This window comes from Spea bombifrons, chromosome 6 (assembly GCF_027358695.1).
Source record: "Spea bombifrons isolate aSpeBom1 chromosome 6, aSpeBom1.2.pri, whole genome shotgun sequence".
NCBI classification, from domain to species: Eukaryota; Metazoa; Chordata; class Amphibia; order Anura; family Pelobatidae; genus Spea; species Spea bombifrons.
The window spans coordinates 10,891,422-10,910,258 of NC_071092.1; the positions used below are offsets into that span (position 1 = coordinate 10,891,422).

General features: G+C 42.5%; 2 protein-coding genes across 3 annotated transcripts; both read right to left on the minus strand.

Annotated features, from left to right (window-relative positions):
• Nucleotides 1–3,922: 3,922 nt before the first annotated feature.
• On the minus strand, nt 3,923–5,402 carry RBM34 (RNA binding motif protein 34). Its single transcript, XM_053468707.1, has one exon. It carries the CDS (start codon nt 5,208–5,210, stop codon nt 3,996–3,998), a length of 1,215 nt encoding a protein of 404 aa, XP_053324682.1. The 5' UTR covers nt 5,211–5,402; the 3' UTR covers nt 3,923–3,995.
• A 3,888-nt stretch (nt 5,403–9,290) lies between these two features.
• On the minus strand, nt 9,291–17,265 carry IFRD2 (interferon related developmental regulator 2). Of its 2 annotated transcripts, XM_053469793.1 has the most exons (13): nt 17,103–17,265; nt 16,034–16,093; nt 13,462–13,578; nt 12,853–12,937; nt 12,445–12,569; nt 12,083–12,240; nt 11,688–11,738; nt 11,371–11,537; nt 11,180–11,285; nt 10,724–10,861; nt 10,354–10,482; nt 10,139–10,234; nt 9,291–9,831 (listed from the first exon to the last, which is right to left on the minus strand). In XM_053469793.1, exons 1-13 carry the CDS (start codon nt 17,155–17,157, stop codon nt 9,751–9,753), a joined length of 1,368 nt encoding a protein of 455 aa, XP_053325768.1. In that variant the 5' UTR covers nt 17,158–17,265; the 3' UTR covers nt 9,291–9,750. The 2 variants fall into 2 exon arrangements, with proteins under 2 accessions (XP_053325768.1, XP_053325769.1); XM_053469794.1 differs by lacking the exon at nt 16,034–16,093 and having other exon boundaries at nt 17,103–17,264.
• Nucleotides 17,266–18,837: the final 1,572 nt, after the last annotated feature.

An 18,837-nucleotide genomic window follows, 5' to 3' on the forward strand; every position in this document is an offset into this window, starting at 1 on the left:
CTATCGCTACTACTTTAATCTTGAATGTAGTTCTTTATTGGGTCCAGGGTGTCCCAACATTAATTTCTAAATATCTCCTAATCTTTACTGGCAAAATCTGGCATAGTTGTTGCAGGTAACTATATGACCTGTCACTCCCAGCCATTTAAAAAAGCATGCTGGGACATACATTCCAGATGCAATACCAGAGCTTTCTGTGGCACCCTCCGGCCCAGTGGGCAGAAAAAGGCAAGTGGCCCCTACAGGCCCCTTGTCCCCGCTCTGTAACTCACATACCCACCAGCACATATATTTACACACATACTGTCACATTTACACCAGCACATACGCGTATTCACTCATGCTAACACACAGTCCCTCTCACACACACATACACTCCCTAACACATCTATACATACATACATACATACATACTCCCTCACACCCTAATCATTATGTTCCAGGTCACACCAGCCCTTTGTGAACAATTTAGGACTGCCAGCACCTGACCCTCAGCAACTAGAAGCTCCTGGGGTTATGGACTGTAATTTCCATAAAATAATTCACACCTCGTCAAAGCGTGTAATCTGTGAGGTTTTTTAAAGAAATTATTGTACCACAAGCCTTATAACAGCCATCGGGAACAAAGAACAAAAAAACAGACATGCACAAAGTTTGTACACGAGCAAAGCAGCTCTGGGCTCTCTCCAGATACTCACCACAGACATGAAGGGTTAACGTTAGCAGGATCAGCAATACGATAATGAAGAAGATTGTCACAATAAAACTAAACAGTATACAGGACTGTCTGCAGCTGGCCTCCTTACAGCAAGAGCTCGAGAAGCACCGCTCCTTTCCTGGAACAACGCGCTTCTCAGACCGCAGGGACTGCAAGCTTGGGGCACGGCCTTAATAAGAAAAAAGGAGAGTCGTAACATTAAAGGGGCTTCTTACCCTCCAATAAAAAAAAATAATAAACATGGTACCCAGTTAATACCCCGTTATATGCCACTCTGCCCCTCCAGTGCTGCCGACACTTCCATGAATGAGCACCGGAAGGTCATGTAATGCCAGCGCTCCGTCATAGAAGCCCCCAGGAAATGCCAGAAGCAGCGGAGGTTGTCTGCGGGCATCGCACAGACCTCCACTGGCTGCCGGAGAGGAGGATCCGGCTCTCCTGCAGCGCTGCGGGGGATCTGGATCCTATTCTTATAGTCAGACCTCTATTAGAGGTATGATTAGAAGACGACCTCGAATATAAGATGATGGTTATTTTTCAGAGCATTTGCTTCCTTCGACTATCAGGTCTGATAAGGGCTCTGTACAGCTGGAATAGTTGTTTCTACCCTTAAGAAAAATTACTGCAGTTTTTTCTGAAGTAATACTGCAGTTTGTTTGTAAAAAAAAAACTGCAATACTGCACTTTTACTGCAGTATTACTGCACTTTTACGTCATTATATTGCAAACCTACAGTTGTACTTCAATGTACTGCAGCTTTATTGCATTTGTACTTCCTTACAAAAATAACTGCAGTAAAACTGTAGTACAGTGAAGTACAAATGCAGTAAAAGTGCAGTATGGCAGTTTTTTCATGTCCAAAAAACTGCAGTATTACTTCAGAAAAAACTGCAGTAATTTTTTGTAAGGGAATGAGTCTCGCAGCACAGATGCCGCATGTTTTCATCACATCTCATATAGCAGGAATTGGCAGATCCTTGCTCGTTGTCACCCGTGTGGTGAGGCAGGCGACAACAGTCCAATAGTACAATTATTTTTAAACAGCCACCGTTATATAGCCATACCTTTGTTGCAGTAACAAAGTGTTAATAGGAGGTAGAGCACTAAAATACCACATAGTTTAAATGTATTTAAAAATGATTACTAAAGAGCAATTCTGCTGCAAAGTGATATGGTTGGAAAAAGTTTAATAGGTTGCTATGGTAACTGTCCTAGGTGTGCCACTTTACACTCTTTAAGGATCACTTACCGACTTGTGCCCCTGGAGGTTCTATCTCTAGAGACACGGCGTGCAGGTCGTTGATGGATTCCACAGACAACAGGTGGACTTCAGGCTGGAGCTCCTGGTCCGGACTAGAAAGCCCCTTGACAATGGGCTCCGCGTGCAACATGAGCCTGCTGAACTTCAAACTGACGGGGCAGTTAGGGGACAGGGGCAACAGATGGGATAGTCCAAAAAAAATATATAACGGAGAGAAACTAGGTGAAGATTTTGGGTCAAAGGGCGTATTAAGACAGTAAACTGCGTTGAAACACAGTACGGAGGAACGGCAGATGGATTAAGATGCCAGTAAGCGTGGAGAGGCAGAGACACAGGCGAGTCTGAGCGCACAAAATTCCCGACTCCCTAATATAGGACTGGGAGGAATGACTTGGAAGTTATTAATAGCCCACTGTTGGGGGGTGGGCAGTGATGGAGAGAAGTCCTGTCACCTATCCGTCCCGGGAACAGGTGGCGCCTTCACACACATCACTTACGCTGCTACATACATAATGGGATTTGGCTGTAAAATAGTTAAACAAAAGAGGAACACAACACAGATAAACATTAGCCTACGCATTCTCGCAACCCCTTCAGTTCCAGATGTCATTCCACAGAACTCAAATTCGGTTTCTAGGTTTAAGTTGTGATATTTTGTCCATGTCTATAATTTTACCTAAATAATTAGCATTAACCTAGAGTCAGAAATCACAAAATATGCTCATTTTTGACACAAGTGCCTGCAAAGATAATTCAAATCAGTAATATGGCTTTGTGGACATTATTATTTCTCATTTTATATTCTGTAGCGCTGACTATGTGTATTTATGTGAACTATTAGACCACACGATGGTTTAAGTAATAAACCTGCAAATAAATTCTAATCATTTTTTTTTTGTAGACCTTGTAACATTTTGTATCATACATGCGCAATAATTTAGTGCAATTCATTTTTTTAACTCCAACTTTTTTTATTATTATTATTACATTTTAAAATAATAAATGGAAACATGGCAACAATGTATTCTATGACTCAAATTGTATGAATGGATAAAACAGGATAAACGTCCTGTGCGGGTTTCAAATGTATAGGTCAAATGTATATGCATTATATAGGAAAAAGATTAAGATTGTTATGTATCCTATACAGAATTACCTGGGCAAGATGGAGGGGTGTTGAAACATAAATGGTTACATTTCCATGAACTTAAAATTAATTTATAGTCCACATAAATTAACAAACAGTCTGGCTGGACTTCATCCAGATGTCAAAATTGTCCATGTATATAACCAAAACCCCAGGAGGTGGAAAATTAAAACATAATCCCATCACTAGTGTTTAGTATTGTGAGAGAGACAGCTTAGGATACACAACTTGAAGGCCACAGAATGGTTCCAGGAGCCAGCTGAGAAGCCAACTACAGGTCTTGTCCAGAGTTCAGAGACAGGTTACAGGAAGAATAAACAATGACGCTCACCCTATTGTTGCCGCTATAGAAGACAACATGACATGTAGGTTCCATGGTCTGCAGAGACCATACAAGTGCTGTAAAGCCTACTTCTTCACTGATGGGGTGTCCCACGCGGGTGATCCCTGTACGCTTCTTTTCACTTCTACACTATTGTCCGGGTTTGAGGAAATAGCTCCCCTTTACCTCGTTGGGAATGTTTCTTGACAGGAGAGGCGCACATAGGTTTGGTGTAGTTGGAACGAATGCATCAGGAGCAGAGGATATGCTGTGAAGATCAGCTTAGCGTCATAGTGACTGTGCAGGAGTACCTGGAAACGCAAGGAGCTCCCTCCATCCGGTGGGCACCCCTGGGCTTAGGCATTACGCGCAGTCACTCACAACTCAGCGCCATCCTTTGTAGATCTTGACGACATCCCCTTTCCAGCTACTTACTGAACTTAACTGTCCAAAATGTTAAAACGGATTAAAAAAAGTTAAACAAAACAAGAAATGAACACATTTAACCAACACAGCCGTTTCAGTTTTGATGCAATTTGTCTGCATTTTAATTCTTCTTGGGCCTGCGTGGGGGTTTGGGAGTCTTCTTTTTAATTTTTATCACATCTGCAGTTTCTCCAATAAAAGCCTTAGCCTTGTCTGGTTTCGCCTGCTTTACAGTATCCAACTTCCGCTTGAAATTTTTATTTTTGGGTTGAGACGATGGCTCTGTCACACAGCGTTTTATCCTCAGTTTTCTTCCCATTAGCTCAGAGTTGTTTAACTTAAGAGCAAGCTGGACGGCATCGGAAGTCTCAAATAAAACATAACCAAAGCCTTTGCCAATTCCAGTGGCTTTATCTCTAATCACCCGGACGGCTTCGACGTTTCCGCATTCTGAAAAATGTTCCCGCATTGCCTCTTCGTGTATTTCGTATGAAAGGTTTCCCACGAACACCGATCTCTTGTTGTCATGGGACTTACTCTTTGAGGCCAAATCAACTCTGATGTGAACCCCACTTCCAACTTCCGCCCCATTCTTCTTAAGGGCTCGAGCAGCACTATCCTCTTCTTTAAACACTACGTAAGCGTTGATATTTTTTCTTTTCGGGTGTGCTTTGCGTTGGATAGTGGCAGCTTTTCTTGATAACTTTGCCTCTTCTCTAGCTATGGATCGGAATCGTACAGATTCTATTAGCCCAAACTCTTTGAAAAGGTTCTTGAGAGCCTGTTTTGTGCAGTCCACCGGCAAATTCCCCACAAACACCGTTCTTTTGCCTTTTACCTCCTCCTCTTTCTTCTGTAACTTTCTCTTGATGCGCTTTGTGATCGCCTCTTCTCTTGTGATTTCGGTTTTCGCAGTCTTATGTGCTTTCTTTTTTTGTTTCTGTGCGATCTCTTCCTCGTCTGCCTTTGTCAGCGCTTGCTCTCTGTCTGCTACCTTTCTTTCAGCCACAGAAAGCTCCTTGGATTTTGCCTTTTTTGTGGGTTCTGGGATTTCAAGCTGTGTTTCTTCTGGTTTTGTGACCTCAACTTCTGGTAGCTTTCTTTTGGTGCTAATTTTTGGAGCAGGAACGTAGACTGGCTGGACTGTGACAGCCTTGGAGTCAAAGAGTGAAAATAAACCGGTCTCTTTCTCTCCCGGTTTCTCTGCAAACAGGCTGCCGGCCACTTCCCCTGCTACATAGCCGCTTCCGTCTCCAGGCGGCTTCGCATCCCCGTTGCTTGGCGTTCCGGAGTTGGAACCCGATTTCTTTTTGATCTTTTTCACTTTTTTATCCATTGCGATCGCTTCGTATTTTTGAGAAACAACTCCACGTTTCCGAAGCTGGCAGTCCCCTAAACACGTGCTTCCGGGACCCTTCCCGGCGCGTACTGATTACGTCACGATTCTGCTTCATCGCTGTAATACCTGCCCTATGGCTGGTATTTTGGGTACGGCACCGGGTTATCGCTACCGACCCATTTACTGACAACTGGAATACGTTAACGTTTCATTTTCGTCTCCTGTAAAACTAATACAGCTTGCAGGGTTAAATCCAATTCATTGCACTTTAGAGCTGTCATTATTACATCTAAAACAATGGGGGTTAATATATTAACCCATAGCAGCCAGCATCGCTTTATTTTGTATCCCAACATCTGTCTGCGCAGGAAGAATGTTTAAATCAGAAGAGAAATGTGAGAACGAGGCGCAGATGTAACATAAGGAAGTGGATACGTTGAACAGGCGCCCAGCAGATGTGGTAGTGTTTATGATAGTAAGGTAATTTAAACATGCATGCTATCCAGAATCTAAGGACCGATTAAGATCTGAGTCTTTGCAGCAGGAAAGAGAAATCAGGCAGAGGAGATGGCCGAATGGTTCTCCGCTGTCATCAAAGGTTGTGTTTTTGTCCCAGCTCTGCATGTGCCTTTCTGTATTGGCATCAGGCATACATATGTTCTTAAAGGTGCTACATACATACATACCGTTAAGGCAGTATTCTATTCCACATCAATATGGATAAAGAATTATCCAACCCAAAAGTATTTTTTTGCAACCTAAGTTTTTAAAATTTTTGTTACAGACTTTGCAGAAAAGGTAATCGTGTCTGCCTGGTAATACATCAGCGCACGACACCCAGTGATTTTCCTCTAGCTGGTTTCACGATTGAATATATCCGCTCGTCTCATAGCGTCACATCCAGAGGTTGTCTTTGGGAAATAGACATATGAGTGCTGCTAGCATTGCTGCAGAGGTTGAAGGGGTCAGCCTGTCAGTGTCCAGACCATACGCCGCACACGGCATCAAATTAGTCTGCATGGCTGTCACCCCAGAAGGTGCACAAGAAAGCCCGCAAGCAGTTTGCTGAAGACAAGCAGACTAAGGACATGGATTACTGGAACCATGTCCTGTGGTCCGATGAGACCAAGATAAACTTATTTGATTCAGGTGGTGTCAAGCGTGTGTGGCTGCCTACAGTCAAGCATGGCGGTGGGGGGGTCTCATGTTTTGGGCCTGCATGAGTGCTGCCGGCACTGGGGAGCTACAGTTCATTGAGGGAACCATAAATGGCAACATGTACTATGACAGGGGTGTCCAAGTTTTTTCTGCAGCGGGCCACTTCATCAGAATTGTATACGTGCGAGGGCCGCACTCATTTTTCACTGTGAGAAAATATGGCCTTTAATAAAATATGCAGATTAAAATAAAGTAAATGACACAAAACCTTCACTTTTCCTCTCACTGATTTCTGGGCCTAGAAAGTGTTGTGACTACAAATTCAGGATAATTAAAAATGAAATAGTTCTATTTATTCTAGGGAAGCACCAAAATGAAACTTCTGGACCAAAACATTCACTTAGCCAAAACCGAAAATGACCCCCCACCTTTAAAAATAATACTAAAAACTAACATTTTTAATAAAAGTTGGTAACACAGCACAATTAGCAATCACACTCCTATCATACCCAAGCAGGCAACCAGTAAATGCTGGTACCTAGGCATGATGGGACTGTGCTTGCTGTTAGCAATCATACTCCTATCATGCCAAGTCAGCCAGTACATGCTGGTACAGGGTGGCTGTAAGTGATGTGCATACCCCATACTTCTGGCAGCATCAATACACAAGGGGGGCAGCTAGCTAAGTACTGGCTGACTTGGCATGATAGGAGTATGATTGCTAACAGCAAAGTCCCATCATGCCTAGGTTCCAGCACTTACACAGCCATATCACACACTCATTCATTCATTATACTCATTCATTCACAGATTCATTCCCTCAATCACGCATACTGATTCAAACACCCTCCGCACCCCTTTACCTGCAAAGCAGCTCATCGATGCCGCTCACAGACTTCAGCAAGGGGCGCGGCCTCCCTCTGCGTTCTCTGGTACTGCACAGCTTAAGCAGGACTGGAGCAGAGTCATGTGATGTCACGTGAAATCTGCTGGGTTCCGCTTCCTCTTTGCAGTACTGGTAAGCAGCAGGGCTCTTGTTGCAGCAGGGCTTGAGGTACGGCCACGTAAGATCGGTTGCCCTGGCTGCCGATCTTACGCGGGCCGCACCTCGAGGTGCGGCCGCCCCTGTACTATGGACGCCCCTGTACTATGACATACTGAAGCAGAGCATGATCCCCTCCCTTCGGAGACTGGGCCGCAGGGCAGTATTCCAACAAAACCCCAAACACACCTCCAAGAGGACCACTGCCTTGCTAAAGAAGCTGAGGGTAAAGGTGATGGACTGAGCAAGCATGTCTCCAGACCTAAACCCTACTGAGCATCTGCGGAGCATCCTCCAATGGAAGGTCTCTAACATCCACCAGCTCCGCGATGTCGTCATGGAGGAGTGGAAGAGGACTCCAGTGGCAACCTGTGAAGCTCTGGTGAACTCCATGCCCAAGAGGGTTAAGGCAGTGCTGAAAAATAACAGTGGCCAAACAAAATATTGACACTTTGGGCCCACTGTGGACATGTCCACTTAGGGGTGTACTCACTTTTGTTGCCAAGGTTTAGACATTAATGGCTGTGTGTTGAGTTAATTTGAGGGGACAGCAAGTGTACACTATTATACAGGCTGTACATTCAGTACTTCACATTGTAGCAGAGTGTCATTACTTCAGTGTTGCCGCATGAAAAGATAATATTTACAAAAATGCGAGGGGTGTCCTCAATTTTGTGAGATACTGTATATCTACATACTAAAACTAAAAAAAGAACATAACATACCATGGGTGCTACTGTGCTAATACGACATACCGATACCATCGGGCAAGGACCACATACACAATACTTTCCCAGTATCAGTTTCTTATAACGGACATAACGTCATCACAATTCATTTACGCAGAGAAATCCTCAGTTACAGAACGCCCAGGACTCCCTAGCTTGCGGAAACAGATAGTTCCGCAACTCTATTAGCAGATTTTTACATTTCTCGGAGACAGGTTATATACGATACCTTACATTACCAGTTTGTACCGTAAATTTCTGTAGATTGTTTGCACACATTGATTTTTTTTTTTTTTTTTTACATAACTCCAGATCTACGTACGTGGGGGACCGTCCGAACCTGAATCGTTCCCATATTCCACACAACCCCACCTTCATGATCCCAAAAGGCACAAATGCATATAAGAATCCAAGTCTTTTGTTTGCTAACACAGATTGACAGATTAAGCAAAACACACCAAAGCAGCAGAATTTCTCTCTTTATATATGCAATAAAAATAGACATTTTTTTAATCTTAGTTTTGTTGAATTTGCCCCGAGAGACAAAAGCGGGGATCATAACCCCCACCCTTTCCCATTGTTAAACATGGACTTAAAAAAACACTTTTTTTTCCTTTTATCCCCTAAAAAAGTATTTTGTAGAATTCAATGTATAAAATCCACAAATATAAATATTTTTCATATTCCGATATTGTTTTGTTGCACCTTTTTAATACACAGTAGTTTAGGCATCCCCCCCAGTTTGGTCGCAGCTCCAGGCCCTGCAGGATTGTATGTGAGATCAAGGCTCTGTCGTTCAGGCAGAAGGGATATTTTTTTTTTCTTTCCTACTTACTGGACCTAAGAATATTTTTCCATGTAAACGCAGAGAACTGGAAGCCATTATGGAAAGCAGCTGGACACCAGGTTCCAAAAGCTGGGGGATTTAAATTTGCCTGCTAAAGATAAATTAACCACGTCACTGCCATTAATTGGCAAACCTTCGCAGAGCTATCCTGGAACACATGAAGCCCTTTTAAGTTTAAGAAAGTAAAATGAATGTGCTTAACCCAGAGCCTGCTGTGCAAAGGCCCCAATATGTCCCATAATTATACTAACAATGGTTAAGTCTCAGTATTCATTTTCCAAAATATTGAGAATTCATTTCCGGAGAGTAGTTAAAAATTCAAATTTTGGGTTCTGTACAAGTAAAAAAGGCATTAGTAAGTGGGTGATCAGTCGTTTTAAGAGGGAAATGGGGGAGGGACTGTCATACTTTTAAGATTAGATTGTAAAGTAAGTGGTTAATGCGCCCCAAAGGGCTCAGGGAAGAAGTAGCAGAGTGATCTGCGAAGCACCATTCGGAGCAGACGAAGGAGGTCACTTTTTAAAAACTTCCCTGAAGGATCCTGCGACTTATTGCACAAGCAACAATGTCCGTCTGAGAAACTTGTACGCACCGCACAGTGATACATTCCAATTAAAACGTCGTGATAAAACAACTCCTGCTGTCATTATTTCAATCACGCCAACAGCATTGTCTGCTGTGTCTTTTCTAGTTCTACAGGAGCTGGCATCAACAGAGAGAAAGTCATTGAAACAAAGTGGGTGGCTTCAGTGATCGCTTCCATTAGAGGACATCGGCCCGCTTGTCCCGAACTCGGTTCCGTGCTTTCGTTCTGGCTTTGAAGGCAGCTGAGTTAAACATGTGCTGGATAGAGAGAGATTTTCAGAGATATAACACATACATATACACATGCTGCATCACCAATATAATATTGCTCGATCATAAGATGACCCTGATTATAAAACACCCAAAATTTCAATATTAATTACGTCTTAGCCCCAATTACAACTCATCATGCTACATGAAGACGTATGGTAGTTGTGGCCACAAAACTAGGAGGGTGGTAATTTCACAGTCACTGTGTCATCTCATATAAATACATAAAGCACAATATCAAAACATCGTTCACAATTTCCTTTCTGAAAAAATGTCATTACAGCTAACCACATACCTTCTCTACTCTGGAGATTTTACTGGCCTTGATAGCGGCTGCATCCAACACAAGTGGTGAGCCCAGGGAGAATATATCACGCAGAACTTCATTATACTAACAAGAGATCAAAAGCAGATTCAGTACATAAAAGGGAAAGTTCTGGCAAAGCATTTCAGGAAATACGTATATGTGTGGTGGTTGTGGGGGGGTCTGCATCAACCACATTGTGTTACCTGCAAGTGAAATCTTATTCCAGAGCCAAGGGCTTCTTTGAAGGAGCTGTAAGTTCTTCTACGTGTCCAGCTGTCCACATACATCACCTCTAGACCAAACTTGATGGTCTCCTCCTGGAACTCACCACTCTGCACGAGATGTAAAACGGAGAACAGATGTACAACGAGTGATATGGAAGGTACAGTTGTGTTTATATTAATGTTAAAAAAAAAATCAAGTTAAAATAAACCAGGAAGGCATTCAACATCTTGAGCCTTTCTAGTGAACATCATGTGACTTCTAGAAAAAATACAAAGTACTTTAGAGTTCTATATGCCAACATCGCAATAACCTTCAAATGTATAAGAACGCTCCTTCGGACTTTCATACCTCTACGTAGTGTAGGACATCCCTGAAGATAGACCGCTGCTTGCGTCGGTCAGTTTTCGCCCGGTATTTATTGCTGTCCGTGGCTAATTTTTTCAATGTCACACATAGAGCATCTGTGTCTTCATAAAAGAAATCTTCCTGTATAATGCAAATAGGACGTATTATAGGAAAATATAGGATAACCGGTGATCCCCAAATGATCTCAAAACACATCCATAAATCTGCAGGTTTTCCTGTGATCATACTTGCAATTTGTTATATTCTGTCTATTCACCTGTATTAATGGTTGTTGGCTGTTCCCTTGGTATATGAATAATGTGGGATTCTAATAAATATTTAATGCTTATTTAAATACAGAAATACCAAATCAAATGTGAGAAAGGGACAGGGGAGAAAATGTATGCACTGAATTAGCATGTGCTTGTTCTAATCTGACAAGTTACTAATAATCCTTACATCAAGATCCCGAGCAAGCTCGTACAGCAGCGCGAGACACTCGCCAGCTGCAATGCGTAGGTTCACGTTCTCACTAGACAGCATTCCAGGCAAACGAGGTAGGTGGCTAGAGGAGAAAGAGCAAGTTACGGTCCGTCTGACGTGCAGAGACTTCCACTGATCTTCTCACTTCTCTAGTTATTCCCACTTACCTCTCCAATATTTTCTGGATGCGGCTAGCTGGGCACACGGTAAGAAGCAGCGCCCAGGACTGGATGGCACAGCATAGGAGACTATGTAGTGCAGTGTTGGCTGTACCACAGTCTGAATTATATGAAGAGATAATCCCCTCGAGGCAGCAAACACTATTAATGAGGTCCTAGGAGGGAAGAAAGGTGATAGTATCAAGATACAGTTCCCAGACATTGTAGGTGTGTGTGTGTGTGTAGGGGTGTGTGTGTGTGTAGGGGTATGTGTGTGTGTGTGTAGGTGTAGGAAGGATAGCAAACACGAAGGGCAAGAATATTACCTCTACATCAGCAGCAGCAATATAGCAGCACAGACCTAGAGACGCAGCACACTGCAAGGAGAGATGAAAATTATCATTAAAAGAACAAAAGGCATACTGAGAGGTCACCATCACAGCCTTTATAATAAATTATTTAACGAAAACAACCTATGGTTTGTGCCATTTGTCTTCTGGTGTTCTGGAAATATTTAATTAACCGAAGGAAGACGAGAACTGTTGCTTTAGGTATCAGAACTAAACGAGTGTTTTAAAATGGTATATATTTCACGCACACACATTTACACTATCACTATCATTTAAAATACCAAACTGCAAGATGTGATATTTGCAAAAGTGCTCCAGTTAGCAAGTTATTTTTTACATTAGACAACCGTTCAAGAAGCCCTGGTACTCACACTCTGACGAGCGGACACTCCTGCACTGGAGTCTGTTAGGATGCTGATAAGCAGCGGCTTCAGACAGCGAAAGACCTCTTCCCCCTCAGGTCCAGAACCAAGCTGTATGCAGAGCAGAGACAGCACGGTGGCCGCTAGAGACTGTTCCTCCTCTTTACCTGTAAAACAGACAGGGCTGGAGTGAAATCACTGAGCAAGACTGACCTGCTGGCTGAAGAACACATAAGGGTCTGGTACATGGTCTGACACCGTGTGTGATGCCAGCTGCCATACAAACTGGTGACAATGAGACGCCCATGCTAAGCTGGAAATACATACCACCTTCCTACAAACTAGTTGATCGGACAAACCGATACACGCACCTTTCTTTAGGCAGCGTTCCAGAGCATCAGTGAAGGTGACACGTCTCTCCATCAGAAAGTCCCCCAAGGTGTGCGAGGATAAAGCAAGGCGCAAGTTACTCAATGCAACCTGTCTGGTCTTTATACTGCAAGGGTAGAGAGCAGAGAAGTCACATCAATGGTTTGAGACAATTATGCAGTTATCTGTGCGATTGCAGAATAGCCGGTGGACATTACAAAACACTCAGGTGCCCATTTAGTGATCATGTTAAATGGGCAGCCATACCACACCCCTTGTACATTTTCCAGCATGTAGGGACACTGGGTAGGGGTAATTACGAGGGCCGTGTTAAGTGCAGTCTTGTCAGACCAGGTTGATGTTAAACTGAGACAGTTAACATCCAGTGATGTTATCTACATCGGCCTCACCTCTTGTCCATTAGGTTATCTATATCCTCTCTCAGCTTATCCTCCCGCTGATCTTGCTGGGCTTGGTTATCAAGTACATCACTTCCTACAGGAACACAAAGATATGGAACGGAGAGAGTAATAACAGTATGTTATTATACGGGTTTGGTTAGGAATAAATCCAAAAAGCTTTTGGTGGGGTGTGTTGATTTAATAGATGTTGAAAATAATCTAAATGTGATTTAAAAAAATATATTAAAAGTGAAACCATGAAAAGTGAAAAAAAAGATACTGTAGGATTTGGTCAAAGAATATACACCACTATGTAGCTACCATTGGTTATGAACAATAGTCACATACATATATAATTTTATGAACATGATGTACATTATATATCTATATATATATATAAGTTAGCAACCCTTTCATTCCCTGGCCCACACAACGGCATAATAATGCATCATCATGGCACTTTACTCATTTGCATTTCCGGTCGTCCATAATTTACTAGCGCCAGCAGCACATTTAAGGATAGTGTCTTACAAACATCTGCTTTCATTGGTGTAGGCAGAATCTTGCCCAATACCCTAGCGAATTCAAGAATAAAGAATACTAAAGTGTACGCGTTACCTGAGCCCTCCTCTGCCAAGCTGACCGTTTCGCTGGCACTGCTGCAGTGACTGAGAATTTCACTGGCTGCCTCATCTTCACTGGCCTCGGAGTCGGCACGAGCGCCTGGTCGAGAACCTGGAACAAGAAGTCCAAACATCCATTAACATTATGGCCCAGGAGCGCGTTTACAGAGCAACCACAGCTGCTCAGCTTCCAAAAGCCTATGGGACCGGTAAATAATTACTAAAAATAGGAAGTCCTAAACTATTGTCAGGTATCAGACAGCAGCAGCATCATTTAACAGGCCTTTCCAGCCGTGTGGATTCCAAATAGAAGTGTTACATCTGAGCAAAACTGCCCATGATGTCATCATGTGAAACTCTATAATATTACATAGGTCACGGTGTTTTCCAAAATGACATGTTTAGCCAGATATAGTATTTTAATAAGCCATATACATTTTATGGATGTGTTAAACTTGTGATTGGATGTCCTTTTAACCAGAGGGCTGCTCGGTGGCATATAAATCACCGCTGCATAAACAAAATAGAGCAGAGTTCAGCGTTTAAATATTAACAAAATAAATACATTACTCAGCTAAATAAAACACAAGGTGAGCACAGAGGTACGTACCAGGAATTTAACCTATTCAATGTTTAAATGAAGTTTTAAAGGCATTTTCTAACCTACTATAGCACACAAAGACGACATGGTTTTTTTTTTGGAAGTCTTATCCGTACAAAAACGATTTAAAAAGGCAACCTATACAAACATCTCATTCACTGAGCTGAGTTATAAATGGCTCCTTACTATAGCGAAGGTGTTTGTACCAACAGGATGATAAATGTATTTGTATGTTAACAGTTAATGCACATGACAGCTGTCTGGTCCATTTTTGTAACCCCTTGCACATCCATGGGGTAATTCTGCAGAATCCCCCCATGCGCATGCTACCCCCCCCCTAACTATTTGCCATGCAGGAGACATGTACATGATATATTTACCTCCATTTAACTCCGGCACTGGCTTTGCAAATGCTGCAGGTGGGAGTGTGTTCAGACCCCCGTGTGCATGAACAGAAGGTGTTCCCATTGATTTCAATGGAAGCACTTTCCTGCAAGGACACTACCATGGATCGCCAGCCCATGGAGGAAGAGTAAGCGCTCTCATGTAAGTAAGCGCTCTCATGTAAGTAAGCGCTCTTACAAGTAACAGGTTTTCACAAGATCACCTACACAACTGAACTTCCGATACAGAATGCTTACCCCGGGAGTATGCAAGCAACAATATAACACTAGGAGGAACGATATAATTAGCCTCGAAAGTGCATATACTCATTTTAAAAGTGGCTGGGAGACATAAGGACCCAGCAAGCTAAATTGTTTTTATCTCGGGTTTTAAAAGAGCACTGGGTGGGGGTCGTGTTAGATGCATTGCTGCGTCTGGAAAAATTACTTTCGATTGCTATTTTCTTGCAAACTCTATATTCCTATTCTAGGAACCTCTTCAGCCACATATTTTGGGGGAATATTCTCATAGTTCCCTACATGTGCTGCCTGTTAGGACTAAACACGACCTTTATTAGTTCAAGAAAAGAAAAATACCAGATTCCAGACTGAAGCGAGTTTCTATTTGGGACACCCCCGGGGGCTCGTTCGCTTCCTGTATGTCCCAGAAAGTATGACAGGCATGCGACAGACCGCCAGCGCAGAACGGTAATGCAGTCACGTGTAGTTGCCCAAACAATTTTGCATTCCGTTCTGTACCTACATCCATGCGCAACAAAAAGCAGCTTTTACTGCTTAGCTGTGGAAGTATTAATGAATGGAAATCTCATGCAGTGCTATGGCAAAGCAGATGGCGGTGCCAAGGAAGATGGCGGCATGAAAAATGTTTTGAAAAAGTAAAAAGCTTTTGCTAAAATCCAGGTTTCATTATTATAAAGGATCATTTTGTAATGTTCACTAGTATTCATCTAAAGGCATTTATTTCCTTAAGTTCAAATAAAACAGAATTTAAAATAGAACTGAGATAGGAAGCAACGAGACCGATATTTTAATTAGGATTAATGCAATGGAATGACGGACAAGATACATAAATCGTAATTAAACCAGCAAATACCATTGCAGAATTGACTTCTCGTTTCTCCATTCAGTGAAGAGAAATTGTTGCGAACATTCAATCTGCCTTAAAACAACTCTTTATGGCTATAAAACTAATTTCAAGGAGTGCTGCTTTATTTAACCTTTCATAGATCATTAGAACACCTAAAAAAGTTTTATTTGTTGACTATATCAGCAACTATTCAGTTGACTGGGGGAAGCTATTTTTGTTGCACTCTTCACTTCCTGTTATATCAGCAGTATACTGTACACAGAAAACCCAGGAACTAAGAGATGCAAAACAGAATTACTTCCCCCGTTCTTCTGAAAGAATAACATTTTAAATAGTTTTTTTTTTGGTTCGTATATAGAAAAGGTTTTCACGAATATTACAAAATTCTCCTTTATATATATAAACCTTGCGCTATAGTTAGAGCTTTCCTTTAATGGATGGAGCTACATGCTTGGGAACGAAGCACATGGTGTACCTTTTAGCTGGTTCAGTTTATCCGAAACCTTCAGCTGGAGCAGCTCCTGTCTCAGAGAGCCTGGGGGGGGGGGCAATGGAGCCATAGGGGACAGGAGGGGTAAACATAGGAGGATATAAGGCTTTTTCCGGGAAAAAAGGGGTTGGCGACTTTAAAGAAAATATCAGTTTATACATAAATAATGTAGCTGAAAATAGATAATTATGTGGATGACAATAGCATATATATATATATATATATATATATATATATATATATATATATATACACACACACACACACACACACACACACACACATACATCCACACACATACACACACCCGTCATTCCATCTGGTATTATTCTATACTAAGCATTTAAATATAAAACATAGATTGTTATTCTTTTCCATTCAATTAATGTATGAGTGACACGTACGGAGTACACAACTATCTTCAGCCGCTTATGAAAACAATGTTTCAATATTTATTTTCTGGGAGACAAACATTACACAAAGCATACACTCAGATGGTTGTGTATACACAGTACTGCCAGGCGGAGGGATCGGGGAGCCCAAAGCTTTCTGTGTAACATATGCCGGTATAAGAGTAAACGGACACGTATACCCCGGCATGGTTGGCATTACCGTAACTCCAGAAGGGGCAAATTCTTGAGCTTGGGGGGATCCCAGGTCCATTTAAAAATAGCAATCAGAAGGGGATGAAGGTTGTTCCTACCAATCATAGAGTCATGGCCCACATGTATATTAACGAAGGGAATACATACGATATGCCACAGCAGCATACAGTAGGGGTGTTACACAGCACACCAACCTTCATATAACCCACATGCCCTCTAACTGCCCCATTAATCTATTACCCCATCTTCACTCTGTAATTAACACCAGCCCAGCGTACCACTTTACTTCTAACTCTGACTACTTACTAAGCGGCCATGCAACCGGCTGCTCCACACACCATGCCGGTTTAGCTCCTCGCCTCTGGAGCACCCGTTATAACTACCACCTACTGCCCTAAATGTGCTCCTTATCACACGCTCTAATCCCCAACCCTGTTCCCCGGACTCACCGCGGCCTCCGTTACCCTTCTTGGAGGATAAGTTGGCTCTCCGGGCCCGAGGCATGGTCCCGAGCAGCTGTCAGCGTGTATCCACGAAGTGTGGGACTTGACCACCGCGAAGATTTTTGGGACATGAAGTTCCAGCACTGCCGCCTACTGCCGGTTACAACGGAGTAAGGAAATACAACTCCCGTCAGGCACTGGGCGTAACTTTCGGCTCACGCGGCGCGCTTCACTGGCCGCAAGGCATGCCGGGGTGTGTAGCTGTGTATGGAGTAAGCGGGCGGGTACGCAGAAAGAGTAAGGAAGGTGATACGCTACCCACAATGCTTTGCGACGTCTTGTTGTGGTTGATTGCTATGGAAGTTAGAGCGTTATAAACAATGACATCATCACTATTATTATTTGCACTGCTGTCATTGGATGGTTGCAAATCAGTGATTTATGATCAGTTTTAAAAACTTAACAAGTGTGATCTCATTGTGTGCAAATAATCATCACATACAAATGACAGTAAATGAAGTCATGCAGGGCATTACATGTTTTATGGATTCTAATTTGGAGATTTATAATTGTTATACGTGTTAACTATGAGCAAGCGCTTGGGACTTAGTAATAACTGACGTGATGGATTGGATGAGTAGATAGGGTTGCCGACAGTTGAGTTGCTGGAGTCCAAAATATTAACTTCAAAGCCTTGAATGTTTAAAGTATGCCTTAGCGGCTAAAACAAACTTTGGCCCCAGAGCCTTCATTTGGTGCTATGGTCTGATAGGGGAGATCATAGATACAAAAGAAGGGAGCGAAAGGTTTGTTCCTATAATGACCGCTCGCTCCCTGCGCGACGGCTATTAATGCCAAGTGCTGGGATATGACTTCATGGAAGGGTGTGTGCGTGTCTGTGTATGTGTGTTTATGGGCAGGCATTTGTAAAATTGGAGTATATGAGTGTATTCGGACAGTCTATCCATGAGTGTTTTGGGCCTAAAAGGCGTATAATGTGTAAAGGGTGCGCATGAGCCAGACTGCAACTCTGAGAGGAGACCACTGTGGGTGCATTGTAGGTACGGGGTAAATCCTCTGAATACAATTTGGGCAGGTACTGTGGGTGCAACAGAGCTGCTGGGGCAATTCCTTAGGTATAAAATAAATATACGGTAGTTAAAATGGGATGTCTACAGCAGATATACTTGGTTGCATATCTTCATGGAGAAATTAGACCTTTGTTAATTTAAAAAAATGTTTGGCAGGTATTTTTTTGTGTGTATATATATATATATATATATAAATGTCCCAAGAATGGCATACTCTAATCCATAAATTTACTTGCCCCGGTGCTGATCCCCTACCACAATTAGACATTCATGGAAAAAATAGAGCACTCGCATTTATTAATTGAGGTCAGTCTCCTAATTTGACGAAGGCTCCGTGCAGGAGACCGAAACATCAATATGACCTAAAAAATATTTTTGCACTTTAATAGGAAGTCGTGCAAGTGTGCGCAGCAACTACCCCAAAGCGGACTCCACTGCTATCAAATGTGCTATGGGTTTGAGCCCCGGATCTTTTGGAGACCCAGCAACGCCCCTGTATAGTATATGGATGGTGTGTCCAGAAGATCAATAGTATTTGTTGGTGACTATGTGCCAAACAAGAGATTTAACCTTTTATTTTCTTTAGGATTTTCTAAATCAACAAACGCAGAATGGGATGTGTCCAAAGGGGAATTTTTGTTTGTCTTGGT

Bases quoted from the DNA above. Each gene is read 5' to 3' on its own strand.
- RBM34 (XM_053468707.1), bottom strand. From the start codon at position 5,210: ATGGATAAAAAAGTGAAAAAGATCAAAAAGAAATCGGGTTCCAACTCC.
- IFRD2 (XM_053469793.1), bottom strand. From the start codon at position 17,157: ATGCCTCGGGCCCGGAGAGCCAACTTATCCTCCAAGAAGGGTAACGGA. The intron at 12,570-12,852 runs GTGAGGCCGATG...CTACCCTTGCAG, and splicing joins GATAACCTAATGGACAAGAG to TATAAAGACCAGACAGGTTG. The intron at 12,241-12,444 runs GTGCGTGTATCG...TCTGTTTTACAG, and splicing joins GGAACGCTGCCTAAAGAAAG to GTAAAGAGGAGGAACAGTCT.